At 42.0% G+C, this 16626-nt stretch overlaps 2 protein-coding genes across 5 annotated transcripts in view; both read left to right on the forward strand.

Moving 5' to 3' along the window:
• Positions 1-298: 298 nt before the first annotated feature.
• On the forward strand, positions 299-5648 carry Akt (Akt kinase). 4 transcript variants are annotated; one of them, XM_017236667.3, is made up of 7 exons: positions 299-429; positions 2028-2803; positions 2883-3080; positions 3145-3534; positions 3603-3836; positions 3891-4037; positions 4104-5648. In XM_017236667.3, exons 2-7 carry the CDS (start codon positions 2306-2308, stop codon positions 4185-4187), a joined length of 1551 nt encoding a protein of 516 aa, XP_017092156.1. In that variant the 5' UTR covers positions 299-429; positions 2028-2305; the 3' UTR covers positions 4188-5648. The 4 variants fall into 4 exon arrangements, with proteins under 4 accessions (XP_017092156.1, XP_017092155.1, XP_070137188.1 ...); XM_017236666.3 differs by having other exon boundaries at positions 370-455; XM_070281087.1 differs by having other exon boundaries at positions 390-605.
• Positions 5649-11430: 5782 nt separating this feature from the next.
• The window catches only part of Sb (serine proteinase stubble), a 37078-nt gene continuing 31882 nt past the window's right edge, over positions 11431-16626 (forward strand). Inside the window, exon 1 of the mRNA XM_070281858.1 lies at positions 11431-11669. The gene's annotated coding sequence lies outside the window, so the exon portion shown is untranslated. The remainder of the gene's footprint in view (positions 11670-16626) is intronic.

A 16626-nucleotide genomic window follows, 5' to 3' on the forward strand; every position in this document is an offset into this window, starting at 1 on the left:
GTTGCCCGACGTGTAGTATTTTCTTTGTCCGGTATTTTTGAAAGAGCAGGAAGCCGGAAGCGTAAATCCCATATGCAAATAAAAACATATCTTGTTGTTCTTACTAAAAAATTAATTTAAGTTTTGTATGAGTAAATCTATCCGAGAAAATGTTACATTTAAACATCGTGTTTGATACTAAAAAAGATACCAAAGTTAAAAAAGTACTTATAATCTCAACAGTTTGTTGATATGTCGCTTAATTAAGTCAATAATAGTTGATTAAGTCTAACAAAGCAGTGTCAATCATTTTAGTTGTGTTATTTTTAAATTTAACAAATTTTTAAATTAAGTGGATGTTGGATTTTTTAGTGGGTTTCGATGTATGGATGATTCGATTATCTGGCAACACTGGTTATCGAAAAAAAGTGAAGCGTAAAAAACTAAACGGTACATGGAAAATTTATTGTGCCTGTGTGCGTTTGTGTTTATGAAAAATAAGTTTAGAAATTTGCATTTGGTGCACCGCCGCGTTGGAAAAGCTTAAGCACTGATTAACCAACGCCCGGGAGGCGTTCGCGGACAGAATATTCGTGTGTTTGCGAGCGGGTGTCTGTCTGTTCTGTGTATGTGTGTGAGTGTGTGTGGACTGCTCCGTTCCGATCCGTCCTCTGGTGTCTGGCACCTTAACACGACAACAACAACAAATACGGCAGCAGCAGCAGCAACAACAAAAACAACAGAAACAGCAGCAACAACAACACGCACAATAATAAGGCCCGTGACGTTGTCGCTGCCGTCACCGTCACCAAAAGACCAAAACTAGCAGAAAAACAAACAGCAAAAGTCGCTTTCGTTCTTCTCGCCCAACTAGGTGGGTAAAGAAGTGGTTCCCCAGTTTTCCCGAGATTTCCCAGCTTTTCCGTTTTTCCATGTCTAATTCTCCATTTCCACGACGTGATTTGACATGTTGCGCTGCTCGCTGCCCACACACAGACACAAATAAACCAACACTCGAGCATACATGCACGCACACACCTTTATGTTGTGGCAGACACGCGTACTGTCTGTCCTCCTACCCCCCACCCCTGCGCCACCCCCTCCCCCAACAGTCTGGCCTCGCACTTTGCAATGCAGCCATGTCTGTCTGCCAGCGTATGTGTGCGTGTCGTCCGCATGTCCACATATGTATGTATGTTTGTGTGTGTGTGTGTGTGCGTGTATTTTGTCGATTTTTATTTTATGTACATTTGTTTACAGTTTTAGATAGCGAAATTTGTACAGCCGGCGGCCATCCGTCCCCCGTCGTTGACATTTTCGCAAATTGTAAATGAATATGCTTTTGCAGCTGTGTGGTGTGCTATGGTGTGCTATGGTGTGGTGTGGTGTGCCGTGCTGCTCTGCCCAGTGCGACAGTGCCAGTGTACAGGTCTATATGTATAAGTTCATGAACAGTCGCCGCCTGTCGACTTGTTTTGATTTAATTTCGCGCTAAATGCAATCGCGAACAATTTGCGCTCGGTATCGCTGCGTAACATGGCTGGGAATTTCGTTTGAAGCCGAAAGTACCATCGCCTGGCGCCTACGTCTGCATGTGATTGTGGTTGTGGATTTGGATGTGGATGTGGATATGGACGTCAATGTGGATGTGGAAGTGGGGCAGTGACTAAGAGGCAGTGCCCAATCCCTTTTGCTTTTGCGGCAAGCGGAAATGCCGCGAATGTTTTGCTTTTGCTCGAACCGAATCCCAGACTTTTGTCGAACCAGCTGCATTTGGAAGTCATTGCAGCTGCTGACGCAAGCGTCAGTTTCGAAATTCATAGCAGAATTGCCATAAACATGCAAAATGACAATACCAATTGTTTACACACATGCCCTACCCGTACCCGTGCCCGTACCCGTATCCGTACTCGTGCCCATACCCGTGCCATAGTCGAAGCCAAAGACGGACGGCTATCAGTCAAGCAGCGTGAGATAAGCGCTATTGGGGCAGCAAACTCGATAGTTGACCCTGTCTAATGGCGCCTCTTTGATTGTTTTGCTTACAGGCACTGAATTTTGATTATCCCAGAGTTACCGGAACAGCCTCAACACGAATTACTTACCGTTACTTACCCTGCAGCGGCGATCGACTGTGGTTGCCAGCGCCTCAGAGCCAGGATCAGCCACCCGGCTCCCGGACTCGCCCCTGATCACCTCCAATACCATCACCAGCAGAAGCAGCAACAGCATCAACATCAAAAATATCAGCCAAAGCAGCAGCGGCTACAGCGGCGATAACCACTCCCGGAGCCAGGGATCCTGGCAAGAAACAGACACAGGCAGCATGAGCATGGACCACTCCCTGACCGCCCTGCCTACGGTGGTAAAAGAGGGATGGCTGTTGAAGCGGGGCGAGCACATAAAGACCTGGCGGCAACGCTACTTTAAGCTCCACTCCGACGGAGCACTGATGGGATACCGCAGTAAACCGAACGACAGCTCCAGCACGACGTCGGAGCAGCTCAACAACTTTACAGTGCGCGGCTGTCAGATTATGTCAGTGGATCGGCCGAAGCCTTTCACCTTTATCATCCGCGGCCTTCAGTGGACCTCTGTGATCGAGCGAACGTTCGCAGTGGACACGGAACTAGAGCGTCAGCAGTGGACGGAGGCCATCCGCAATGTCTCCAGTCGGCTAATCGAGATGGGCGAAATGGCCATGTCGCCGTCGGTGCAGACAGACATGGCTGACGTGGACATGGCTGGTATTGCCGAGGTGGAGCTCTCTGAGCAATTCTCCGTGCAAGGTACCACCTGCAACAGCAGCGGCATTAAGAAAGTGGTGCGTATTCCCAACAAATTGTGGTCCGGCATTGGCCGACATATGTGCGTAATCGATCTAATCTCTTATCTCTTTACAGACACTGGAAAACTTTGAGTTCCTCAAGGTGCTCGGCAAGGGCACCTTCGGTAAGGTTATCCTGTGTCGCGAGAAAGCCACTGCCAAGCTGTACGCGATCAAAATTCTCAAAAAGGAGGTCATCATCCAGAAGGACGAGGTGGCGCATACCCTGACCGAAAGTCGTGTACTCAAATCCACAAACCATCCGTTCCTCATTGTAAGCAGCCATTTAAGAATAAGATTTTGAACATTAACTCACCTGATCGGTTCTGTTTCCGCAGTCACTTAAATATTCGTTTCAAACCAACGACCGCCTGTGCTTCGTAATGCAGTATGTGAACGGAGGCGAGCTCTTCTGGCATCTTAGCCACGAGAGGATCTTCACCGAGGACCGCACCCGCTTTTATGGAGCTGAAATCATTTCGGCCCTTGGCTATCTTCATTCACAGGGCATCATTTACCGCGACTTGAAGCTGGAGAATCTTTTGCTGGACAAAGATGGCCACATCAAGGTCGCCGACTTCGGTCTGTGTAAAGAGGACATCACCTACGGCCGTACAACGAAAACCTTCTGCGGCACTCCAGAATACCTAGCGCCGGAAGTATTAGACGATAATGACTATGGCCAGGCAGTCGACTGGTGGGGCACTGGCGTGGTCATGTACGAGATGGTACGCTGGATTACTCATCACCAAGGCCTCTGAATAATATTGATAACAATTTTGTATATATTTTTCAGATTTGTGGACGTCTTCCGTTTTACAATCGTGATCATGATGTGCTTTTTACGCTAATCCTAGTGGAAGAGGTCAAATTCCCCCGCAATATCACAGATGAGGCGAGGAACCTGCTTGCCGGTCTGCTAGCCAAGGATCCAAAGAAGCGTTTGGGCGGTGGCAAGGATGATGTCAAGGAGATTCAAGCACATCCCTTCTTTGCGAGTATTAACTGGACAGATCTGGTCCAGAAGAAGGTATTTGTAAAAATATAAACCCCGTAAGCAAATTTTTAACAATTATTTCTACAGATTGAACCGCCTTTCAAGCCTCAAGTGACATCCGATACGGATACAAGGTACTTCGACAAAGAGTTTACGGGCGAGAGTGTGGAACTGACGCCGCCGGATCCTACAGGGCCGCTGGGTTCCATAGCAGAAGAGCCGCTATTTCCGCAGGTAAGGATAGGGATTTTAAAAAAGGAAGCACCATTTCTCAAACATTTTCTGTTTCTGCCACAACAGTTCAGCTACCAAGGAGACATGGCCTCCACGTTGGGCACCGCGTCGCACATTAGTACTTCCACAAGTCTCGCATCGATGCAATAGAACAAGTTTACAAACTTTTACAAGCACACACATCATGTTCTGCTTCATCACCTATAACTATACTATACCTATAACATATAGAAATGGGCAAAAGAAAACAAAAAGCAAGAAAATATTAAATAATAATTATATGATGATAACGAAGGCAAGTGAAGGGTTTTCTTGCTAAGTTATACTATATACACACACCAATATAAGAGAATTCATTTGATAGTAACTTATTTTTTCATGACGTTTAGAGAGAGCTGGGTGTACGTACATACATACGTTGAACGAAAGGGCATTTGACGCCGAAGCAGAAGCCGAAGCCGAGGAAAATAATTTACTACATATGATTATACACATATATACACACATAATTGTATGTACATTTAAATACAACACTTTGGGCATCGAGCTTGAAGTGATTAGTTAATTTTAAACGCAAGTAAACTCTTTATTCAAGCGACTGGGAAGCGATGAGTTCGATGCGTTGGTTGGTGTTGCCAGAACTGGCCGGCATCTTAATATCGTTTTGATGAACGCATCGTCGCGGGTCGCCTAATCAGATCGATCATCCAGAGCAAAAAAAACCCACGAACACGCAGACAGCACTCACACACAGATACTTAGCATATAGCGAGCATGAAGTTAAGTTAACTGAACAGCAACAAATCGAAATACACACTCAGCAACTCCCCTCCCTCCCACACACTCGTATATATATACATTATTTATACTCCAAAGAAGCGAAATGAAACGGAAATATTTACGAGTTATACATAATGTTAAAATTGCCTCTAATGTGCTGTGCTTTATGCAAAACCACAACAACAACAACCGAAACAAACTAATAGTTAATGATAAGCTTCCGAAAATCTAAACTAGAGTTCAGGCGCCAATAGTTTGAAAGATCTGAATTATGACTTTTAAATAGAAAAAGGCAGAGGAATATTTCAAAAAACACTAACAGAAAATATAATTCAAATTGACGCCATTTTTTTTATTATAATTTTATACGGAAAATATATTTGTACATATTTATATAAAATGCGAAAAAAAAACTTTTAAAAATTAAACAAAAAAAAAAAATAAAAAATGAAAAGCGTCAGGTGGATAGGCCACGGAGAAGGTGTAACCTTTGAGACAAGAAAAAAATTTTAACTTTGTCATTTAATTTTTGGCATTGAAAGTTCATAACAAGTTTTGTATACTTAGAGCAAGTCAGGCAAATATATATTTAAAAATATATATATAAAACAACCACAACAGACTTACACATAGTTCCACGAGGAAGAATTAAAAGAAAATTATATAAACCGAAAAACCTAAAAAGAATAAAGAATTTTTGATATTTTTATATGCGCAATAAAAACAAAATGAATAAAATACACAAAAAAAAAAAAAGTTATTTTATATTTCGAGAAAAAAACAAAGAAAAAAACCAACATAATATTTGTAAATAAAAATTATGAAATAAAATCAAGTTCGTGCATTTCAAAAGAAACAAAAAACAAAAACGAAAGCATAATCTCTCTTCTAAATGTTAAACAAAATCTAACTATCAATCGATAAACAAAATAATAAACAAGAAATCGAAAATGAAAATGAAGCGATATAGAAACGATTTAAATGCCAAAGATGCGGCACAGTTAGGCGGAGAAGAACCAAAAGTTTTAGCCAAGTATTTGGCTGCGTTAGAGGAGTTTTGGACTTGTGATGATTCCAAATCGTAACTAGAAAGGAACTACGAGTAACTAGCTGAGGCAGATCAAGCCATCGAGAGATATCAGAAGGCGCCGATTGAATCGATATCGATATATCCTTGAAAACGCTTGAAGACCCTTATTACAGCTTGCTGCTCGCCAAGCTTATGGCTGACATCTAGGCTAGCCAATATCAATCTCAGATCGATCAAGCAATATATAGACAAAATATAGAACCCTCATAAGCATGGCTTACTAGACATACTAACCAAGGAACGACTTCAACCGACCCAAACACCACTTTTTAACGAGACTCTCCCTAGGCAGCGAGTCAGCCTCCCAAAAAACGGGAAACAAGCTAGAGACCTATAGCAAATATTTAGATAACTTATCAGATCTTATAGCTGATAGTAATTGAGTACTAGCCTTAGTGAAGCATCTCTAGTGTCCCAAAATCGAAGCATTTTCAGTAGGACGAATACTACAGAAATACAGAAATAAAAGTCTAAGTTTACTGATTTTTGTGTAAAGAATCTTTTGATTTCACAGACTCACATACACGAACTGCAAACTACAATGTGTTCTAATGCAAAATAATAAAACAAAATGGTTTAAAACATGACTATATATATACATTATATATATTAATATATATGTGAAGAGATGAAGAGTAGGCGAGGGATATATCCAGTCAGATCATAGATCAAGTCGAGCAACTTGAGTTGTTTTTTGTATTGTAGAGAGAGAAGAGAAGCCCGAACCCTGTTCCCAAGTACTACCCAGACCCCAATTATAATTGAAAATTTGATTAGGTGTAATTTTTGATAGGCAAAACTGCGGATTTCGCACAGTTTTAATTATTAATAATAATATTATGATAATGATAATAATGACTAAGCTGATTTTTGAATCGATTCAAGATCGAACTAAAAGCATACATATATACGTGTACGTATGTTAATTGAGGACTAACAGACATAAACTGAGAAGCAACCATGTAGATAATGTATGATCTGCATAAGTACTATAATGATTACGATTAATTTATACGCGCTTACGCATACCAACATGCATACATTATGAGAATATATATATGTGTATGTATATACATATATACAGGATATATATACGATATAAGGTGTGTATCTTATACATGCATTGAAACCAAGTTTATTATACAGTGAAAAATTATAATAAAATAAAAAGAAAATAATTAAAACTTGAACCACTTTTCTTGGCTCGAAGCAACAAAGTATGCATGTGCCATAGTTTCATCTTAAGCTTCTTAAGAGATTATATAACTATAGCGGAAAATTCTTGGCAATAAGAATTCTTTTTACCTTATATTCCTGGGGAAATTGGGTCAAGAAAACTATGCGAAAACGAGGGAGCCGCCAGAGCAGGAAGGAGGAACCGGGCGATGAAAAAACTCACTGGACAAGCGCCGATGGCCGACTTAAATATTCGGGAGCAGCGCGCTGGAGCTGGAGCTGGAGCTGGAGTCCGAGGAGTGGGCAGTTCTGGGCGAGAGCGGTGCGTGACAGGCCCGCGGCTTGTGGCCCAAGATCCCAAACCCCTCCCCTTTCAGATCCCGGTCCCTCCCCACCACAGATCCCATCTTCTATACTTTGGGGGGGAACGCGAACAATGCGTTTTGTCCGATGATTAATTGCAACGCAATCTTGGGGGCCAAAGAGTCGCAGTCGGACGCAGTGGAGGCAGCCAGCTTTCCCCCAACCATGGGTACATATGGTGTGTGTATTGTACATGATATATAGACACAGAATGTGTGTCGCCGAGCGCTCCAGCAGGCGGGTACATATAGCAGCATATATGCGCGTATTTACCGAGACAAAAAGCTATTAATTTTTTAGCAACTGGGCCCAGCCAAAAAATAGCCGAGACAAAGCGAAGAAATTAAATTTCGAACGCACCGAAAGCGAAAGTGAATCAAAATGAATCACTTTGAACTTGGGATGAGTTTTTATGGACTGGGTTGGGTTTCCCCAAAGTCGCTTTTTGGGTTGGGTTTGTGTTGCATCCTTATCCCCCAGAAACTTGGTGCATTTGCAGATGTGACAGTGCCCATGGCGATCCCTAAGTGCCTAGGAAAAGTGCGATTTGTACTTTCCCTTTTCGGAGCTGCCCAAGTCGGGCCTAAGCTCTGAGCTGCGATTGAGAGCTTATGACGGATAAGACGACAAATGGATTTGCAAACACCAAAACGAAAGCCGAGGACCACAAAGTTCCAGCATCGAATATCAAGTGCTCTTTTTTGAGCAAAAATATTTGAATATAAAACTCATATTTAATTATTAAAAAGGTTTAAGGGCACGATTCTGTCTAAAAGACGTCCTTAGTGTTCTAAAGGTCGTTTTATAAATAATAATGTTGATACATTATTGATACATGAAGCCATAAATCTTAATATCGAATACCATGCTCCCTCATAAATTAGACCCTTATATGTATCTTCAAAATGTTACTACTATATAATTTTTAAAATTCATGAAAAATGGAAACAAAAACTTCAAAAGAAAGATAAAGATGAAGCAATGAAATTGTTAGTATGAAGATAAAGTATTTTAGTATGCGTATTTGAGTTAGGAATCCAAAATACCCTTTTTTTGGAAAATGTTATTTTTCCAATTACCTATGGTATACCCTTACCCAGATCCCTTGATTCAGTATTGACCCAAGAGGAGACTGACGGGGGCTAGAGCGGTTCGTTTGCTTTGTTCGCTACGCGCGTTTTTCGCGCTTTTCATTTGCCAAGCGATTTTTCTATTTTCACCTCAAGCTCTCGGGGCTCTCTTTGCTTTATAGTAATGTGAAAATTTCTGAAACTAGAAAAATAACAAACAACTATTTGTTGCTCTTGTTGTTGTTGGGCAATAGGCGGCTGGCGGCAGCGCGAGTATGTGCTGGCACTTAACAACTCCAGGTTTTTTTTTTTTTCGTTGAGCCAAGTCTAGGAAAAGCGGCGAAGAAAAGTGAAATACATCAAGGCACGTCACATCCATCAGACATTTATGAGCAGCACGAGAGCACGCCCCACTCCAGCTTCAGCAGCTCCAGCTAGTCTTGGACCAAGATGACGACCACAAGCACGGCCAGCTCCCAGACTCAGACCAGGTCCATCGAAAACTGGCTCCACTCTCGGCCATCTCAAGTTGACGAGCGGGCCCAAAAGCCCAGCCAAAGCGTGGCTAATGAATTGGAATTGTTTAAAGATCGGGGGAAGAAGCCGGGCCGGAGTTAGAGCTAGAGTTAGAGCTGCTCTAAGTGTCGTCGTGGTAGTCGTAGTGGCCGTCTGCAATCGAAATTAATGAAAAACTTTCGTTTATTTAATTGCACTGTGGCCCAGACAAGGCTATGTAAGTTGGCCTAGAAGCTGGCCTGGGTGGGGGAATTCGGGTTATGGCCATCTGAAGTCCATAGGGCAGGCGGACCAGGCCTGGCGGACTGGGATCCCATCCAACTCAATCCAAACATCGACATCTGAGTGAAAATGATTGATTGATTGATCGGCGTTTGTTCGTTTGTTATATTACGAGTATTTGCGGCTTATATATGTATCTGCCATATAGCCATCGTGTCTGTCAGTATTTGGCTGTTGTTACTCCTTTTCGGTGTTGCCGAAGATTTGTTTGACTTTTTAGCGGGCAATTATTTATTTGTTTCTCGCCACTATTTGCCGATTTCGCTGAAATTGCTTGTTTTTTGCACCTTTAACGGGGATCTTTGATTGAGAGAGCCTGGCTCCCATCCTCTGTGATCCAATGGGGAATTGATTGGCTGTCCAATCCGGCGGCTAATTGCCGCTGCCGCTGGAGTGGGGGAAAGTGTGACGACAAGTGATCCACTTTTTTTCAGATGAGTTATGTGTGTGATCTGCTAATGAACCACTAATGGCCTAACGATGATCTACTTTAGCACTCATCCGAAAGAAAATAGTTTAGATAACGTATGGGAAACGCACACTTCTCACAAGAAGTATTTTTTGAGGAATTGGAGTAATTTACAAGTGTCTACGCATACTTTCCGAAAGTGGTTTATCATTAATTGGTGTAGTTATACTTGTAGCTGAATATTTATAGATATGATATAAATAAAATATAAATCCGGTCTTGAAGTTTATGTATCTAATTAGTTTCTAAATAAAACGTCCTGAAACCGTTGAAACCCTTGAAATATTCGTAATATTCTATATCTAAAGATTTTCTTAAATTGGTGACATTTTTTAAGATTATATTTTCGATATCATTTAAGTAAAATATCAAAAAATTTTTATACATAAATTATCTAAAAGCTTCAACTTTTTCACCTCTTATCCTATCCTCCATAAAGTGCCTCTATTAATGCCACTTTTTCCACTGCCAATTTCTCTAAAGTTTCACATAACTCCTGTATCTGTATCTTGGCAATTGCTACCAGTACAAACAATTTCCCAAAGACCAGATTCGGATACGGTAGCCGACATTTGCTTATCTAAGCAAACATGCATTCATCCGCCGACTGACCAAGTTGATGCACTCACTCCACTTTTGGGGTGAGTGGTGGAAACCTTTTCAACTCTGACCGCATTGCAAATATTTTGGCAATGTTCAACAGCATTTTGGATTGGCTTCGGTGCACATGTCAAGCGTACCAGTCCAGTCGCAAGCCTCCCCTTGCTCCTCCCGCATGTTAAACATAATAAAAACGGGTCAACATGGCACACATCTCTACTCCCATTCCGAAGTCAGGTCTTTTGGCTCTGGGACCGGCAAAGGAGGCATGGTTGCATGGTTGTGGTCAGCAGGCGCAGGTGGGGATACTCGGGGAGTTCGAGAACATTGCACAGACGCCAAATATAGACGTTGGACAATTTCCGAGCATGCCTTGGAACGCCTTTATTATATGACTCCGTCTAAACTCATAGTCACAGTCCATGGAGTATGACAAAAAAGAGAGCCATGTACGAGTTGTTATAAGCGATAACCTAGAAAGAGAAATACAACAAAAATACCCGCAACATATTCTTTTTTCTTTTCGTTATCTTCAGCAGGGGGAAATGCGAATGGGAATCGGAATGGTATGGGATGGTCCGAGATGGGCCAGAATGGGTTGGCACAAGACCGAAGAAAGCTGGCCGGGCGAACACACCTCGAAAATGTCGGAAAGTGTGCGGCGATAAGCCAGCGACACGACAAAGATTCTAATTGCAACCTGGACAAAGGATGGGAGGCACAATTCACTGCAAAAAAATATAATAAAAGAATTTCTACAAATACTAGCTATAGTTGAGATACCTTTGCAAATTCCTTTAAAAAAGAAAAAATTAAGGAACTATTAAGCATTTCATGTAGAAGTAAAGATTAGTTTTTCAAAATTTCCTAACAATTTTAAGGAAATAGTTCGTCCATATCCGTAGTCTCCTATCCTTAAACCTCACTTTACAGAAGAGGATAGAAATTTTAATATTAGTTTTCATCTCCAAGTACTAATAAAAAAGCTTCTTAAAGCGGAATAGAGTTTAGGTTCCTCCTCTATATTAAAATTTTGAAAAGTAAAGACGCTGTTCTGAATTTTAATCAAAATAAACTTAACGATGAGGACTAGGAATATTTACTTAAAGGAGGTAACCACCTTCACCGTGTGCGGTAGTGGCTGACGATGACGAGCTGACTGATGGCGGATTGGGATGAAGATGTGGTCGGAGATGTGGATGTAGACAGAGATCAGCAGGCGGCTCACCCGACTCCGTTAGCCAGGGAATCAATTTCCCAACCCAAGCCGCTGTGGCACCTTCCAGGTAGGTGTGGCACTCATCTCATCTCTATGTGCGAGTGTGTCTCTGTCTCTATGTATCTGTGTGTGTGTTTGTGTGTATTAACCACCTTTGACTGGGGAATGGCCAAGACATCCCACAGGCCAGAGAGGCAGACGCAGACGGCGGCGCCTTGCATGTCCGCCTGGCCACTCGCAGTCCACTTGCAGCTGCCATTATGCAATGTCACGATTCGCGAGCGCGCATAATGAACTTTTTATGTTGTTGCTGGTCAAAGCCAAAACCAAAGCCAAATCCAAAACACACCAACACACACACTCGGATATGCCCACACACCTTCTCTATACGTGTGTATATTAGCCGACTGGGGCAACAATGTAACTTTAGAGTCCAGCAGCTGGCCAAGATCAGAGATGAGCAAATGGTCTAAGCCAAGTACTAGTGAGGGACTATAGAATATTTATAAAAGAATCATTAGGTGTGGATAGTTTATAAATAGAGTGCAGTCATAATAACCTCTAAGGATAATGTTACCCTAAAAATATGCAACATTTCTTGTCAAGGGAGCCATATTAAAATCAATCTATTAGGTATTTTTCAAAAAACAAGGTTAGAATCTTTTATAAAGATATTTTTAGCCCATTAAAGGTATATATTACAAAAAAACAGAATTATTCGTTAATAAATATACGTATATTTTTTCCACTTATTGTTAATCATGGTTCAAGTAAGACGAATAAAAAAAGGCTAAGTTTAATATTGAATATATTATAGTTTATATCGCATTAAAGAATTTAAAATTGTACACAAAGCTCTAAGGACATCTCAAAAATACTGTTCTTAACTTATATTATCAGTCATTCTTATAAAATCTTAAAATATTCATTTAATGCCAACCCTTTTAGACTTCTTTAAAAAAGGTTCCAATAGCTTTAATAACTTGATCATCTCTAGATCTGATGTAACACTCACACAGTGATCTCGCATATGATCCGAAACACGAGCAGCGTTGGTAATTGCTATATAAACGTTGGCTAGTTCTTTTTTGTCTTTCACTTCTGCTGCTTCCCCATCTATATTTTCCCCTTTTTTCAAATTTGGTAGTTTGTTTTTATTGCCTGCGTCGCATTGGGTGGCATTGAACCTGTGGCTGCCCCAAAAGGTTGCCCCATCATCTCCCCAGTTGCCGCTTCTTTTTGTCGCCACTTTGGCTAGCCGTTAATGCGCCAAAAAGTTGAACAGGTTGTTGGCCAGAAAGGAGGAAGAGCGGCGAGGGAAAGCGAAAGGGCCTGGCGTGGCCAGGCTGACCCATCATCTTCATCATTGGAATTGGCAATCACAGTGATCTGGGCTTATTTAAGGGCCTGTTCTTTACTTTCACATGAATATCTGCATCTTGTCGGCCCCTCTCCACCCATTTTGTGTAAGACATTTTTGTGTTTTTGGCAATTGCCTGGAAACCGCTGATTAAGCCCAACACCGTGGCATCCGCAAACGTGCCACATTTGGCAACTGCAAGTACCATTCCCCAGTCTCCCTGTTTGTTGTCCGAATTCCCGAATTCCCATCCTGTCCCTTTTTGATTGGCGTGGCTGATTTCGGTTCTTAGCCTTTTTGATTTTTTCCCTTTTTTTGCTGACAACATAATATTAAAGCCAATTAAGGCTAAATTTATGCGTGCAGCATTCGGCCAAAGTAAAGTTGGAATTTTTTTTGTTGGTCCAGTTGGTTCTGGCCTGCAATTATTGGGTCCAGAGAGAGGGCATGTTAACTGCCAAAGTAAACATTTCCTTGTTCTCGGCATATTTTGGGCGCATTTCTTAAATGTGTTGCTGCTGCCCGTGGGCTGATAGTAGTTGTTTTTGTTTCTCGTTGGGGCCGTTGTTTCTGTTGGCTTGTTGGCTCTTCCAGGGCATAACTGCAGTTTTGTGGCAACATGTTAATTTCTTTATTCCCAGCCTTGGACCTGCCCGTGTAGGCAGTTTGGAGAACGCTTTCTTTTCAGTGGTTAGTGATCTGGTCCAGTCTCTTCAGGCACTCGTATGTAAATATGTGATTTAATCTAATTTAGCACTGACAGATCTGACTTTATAACTGCCATTGCTGCTGGCATTAGAATATTTTATTTGAAAAAAAAATTAGTACAAATATATATTTGGTTTTTTGCTATTCTGTCTTTCAAGTTCTATCTAGAAGAAAAGGTTTAATTAAATAAAATATGTTAACTTATTAAAATTCAAAAATTTCTATATAACCTTATCTAATGTGTTAATCGCAAGATTACTATGTAACACTATCTTTTTCGAATCGTAAAATCCTCTTCATCTATCCACTTTAGAGTTCTTTGTTCTGCATTTTATTATTCATGTCTCTCCGCTCAATAAACAAGACTAAGAAGACTAATCCCAATCCGAAGCATATGCTTTTTTTGTGCCATTAACTCGGATCTCCGCAGGTTGATTATGCAACGAGGCAGCAGATAGCATAACTTAATTATTCTCATACCATAGCGACTTGTTATATAGGCCATATATAGCACATGCATTTCATTTGGCATGCACGGGGAAATCAGATTTTGGGCAGAGGAGGCTTATGAGGAGGAGGTGGTTTGAGTGGCCACCCGTGAGCTGAAGGTGTGGATGCCCCATGCGGCGAGGCCAGTGCCACCGTTACAATATCAGCAGCGGGGTGTCTACTCATGCAACATTGCAATTAATTAAAATTTTATTTTTAAATAATTGTTTTTAATTAAATTTTAAGAGACTTTGCGCAAATTCATGCAACACCGAAGATGGACAGGCCCAGAAGCAGGAGCAGAGGCAGAGGCAGGAGGCAGTGGCAAGGTGTTTGCTCATCTGCCCGGTGATCATGCAATCATTGAATCATTCACGTATGAGTGATGTTTATGTCTCGCTGCCCAGATGTTGCAGATGTAATGCAGCCGATTTCGCACAGCTTCTTGGGAGTCAGAGTCAGAGGCCAATGAAATCCCCCGGCGGGTGCATTCAACTCCGTTTTGGGTTTTGGTTTTTGGGCTTGTGCCTGAGCATGGGATTGGGATTGGATGCGGTGATATAACCAGGAGTGACAGCTGGACAACCGGATAGCTGGACAGCCGACAGCCGGACAGTGAACTCATTCCGACTAATTGGAGCATGCGAGTGCCAGTCAGAGAGGCAGTGCAGCGCAGCAGAAATGATCCCATTTTTATATGTTTTTTTTAGCTTGTGTTGTATGGGCTTTTTTAGCATCCAACTAACCCAAAATGTGACTGAACTCATACATAAACATCAGGTTGCAGAGTCCAGTGCCAACTTGGGTAACTTGGCGGATTTTTTGGGCCTGGCTTTCGGGCTTTCGGGTTGCGTGCCAAGTGCGATGATCTGCCAAGACGGTGAAATTTTGTGCTCAGCCGGCTAAATTGGTCAGTGAGCAGAAATGCAACAGAAAGCACATAAAATCACTTGCCTCGCATTGTGGGCTTGATTAAAAGGCCATGTCCAAACATTCAAGTCCACCGTACACCATCCAAGCAACTGAATCTCCAACATCCCCCCAATCACGTTCGCAGAATGCATTTTCTCCAGATTTTGGCTAGCGGGAGAAAGGTTGAAATATCACCCGAAGAAGTAACGAAGACCTGCATATCACCTGCAGACCCTTGGCCAACTTTCCCTTCGGTTTCCTTGGTTCTTTGCCGTCCAGAGCCATCAACATTTGGCCAATTTAAAGTGGCATCAATTATTGCGAACCCATTCATTAAGCGGCCAGTTATCCCTCATTCCGCGATCGCTTATCGCAGCCCATCCATATCCCTAACCCAAACTCTTGCCGGGAATCGGGGTCACGCATGGAGCTGCGGACATGGAAAGTCTGGAGTATCGACAATGGAGGCAGGAGGACGCCGATCGAGCCGCCAGAGATTAAAGGCCCTGATGATGGCACTCATGTCCAGGTTATGGCCGAGACAAAGTTACTGCAATGATGGTTAATGGTAAGTACTTAAGGCGGGATTTGCACTGTATTAAGGATAATATCGATGGGTGGGGTTCTTGCCAGAGTTCTAACTGAAGAAAATTGTTTTATATTAAACGATGTGCTATTAAAATGAAGACCTATTAAATGTAAGATATTAAGGCTTCATCAGGTGGTGGTGGCTTGTAAAAATAATAGTTACAAATATGAGTGTTATAGAGTAGATATAATTGCATAAGTTTTTGTAAAATAGTACAATGCTTCAAGCCCCATGAACTAGTGTCCAGTATTACCTAATAACTGGAACCATCTCGACAGCTACTCCTTCCCATGATAAATAGTTCTGCGAAAGATCTCCATCAGCCTATCAATGAGTTCATAAATTGTCCACCCGCCTCCTCGAAAAGACCGGCTTCCGAGCCGGCGACAAATTTATTCAGATTGTCGCTGCTACCATTTAGCAGAGGGGCAGGTCGGAGGACGGAGACACCGCCACTTGGCAACTTGGCCACCCAGCCAGGCACGCAGTTCACCAACAGATTCGACCGGGCTGAAAGAGAAAATTTATTGTGTTGACTGCGGCACGAGTTTGCATCTGCAACTTCGGCGACTTGCAGTGGCTGTGGCATATTGTTTTTGTGGTTGGTGTTGTTGCTTTTTGGCACTTGGCATTGTCCCGCTTTGGCGAGAGCTGCAGAATTTGTGACACGACCTTTAACGAGATTTTCCTCTCCACTTGGCGCATCATCACGCGACTTTCCAGCTGCAGTTGCCGATTTGTTGCAACACATGTTGCAGAAGCCGCCAACAGCAACGGCAAACATTTGTTGGGGAATTAGCAAGCAACAGACAGCGACTCTGGCTCAAGGTTGCACTGCAAGAAATATTATTAAAATACTTATTTTGAATTAAACTGTTTTATTTAAACCCTATTTAATTGTATGAACTCGTATGAAAAAGGAATGAAAGGACTAATACATCCTTTATTTTTCTTCACACTGTAGAC

This window comes from Drosophila bipectinata, chromosome 3R, assembly GCF_030179905.1.
Source record: "Drosophila bipectinata strain 14024-0381.07 chromosome 3R, DbipHiC1v2, whole genome shotgun sequence".
Classification (NCBI taxonomy): domain Eukaryota; kingdom Metazoa; phylum Arthropoda; class Insecta; order Diptera; family Drosophilidae; genus Drosophila; species Drosophila bipectinata.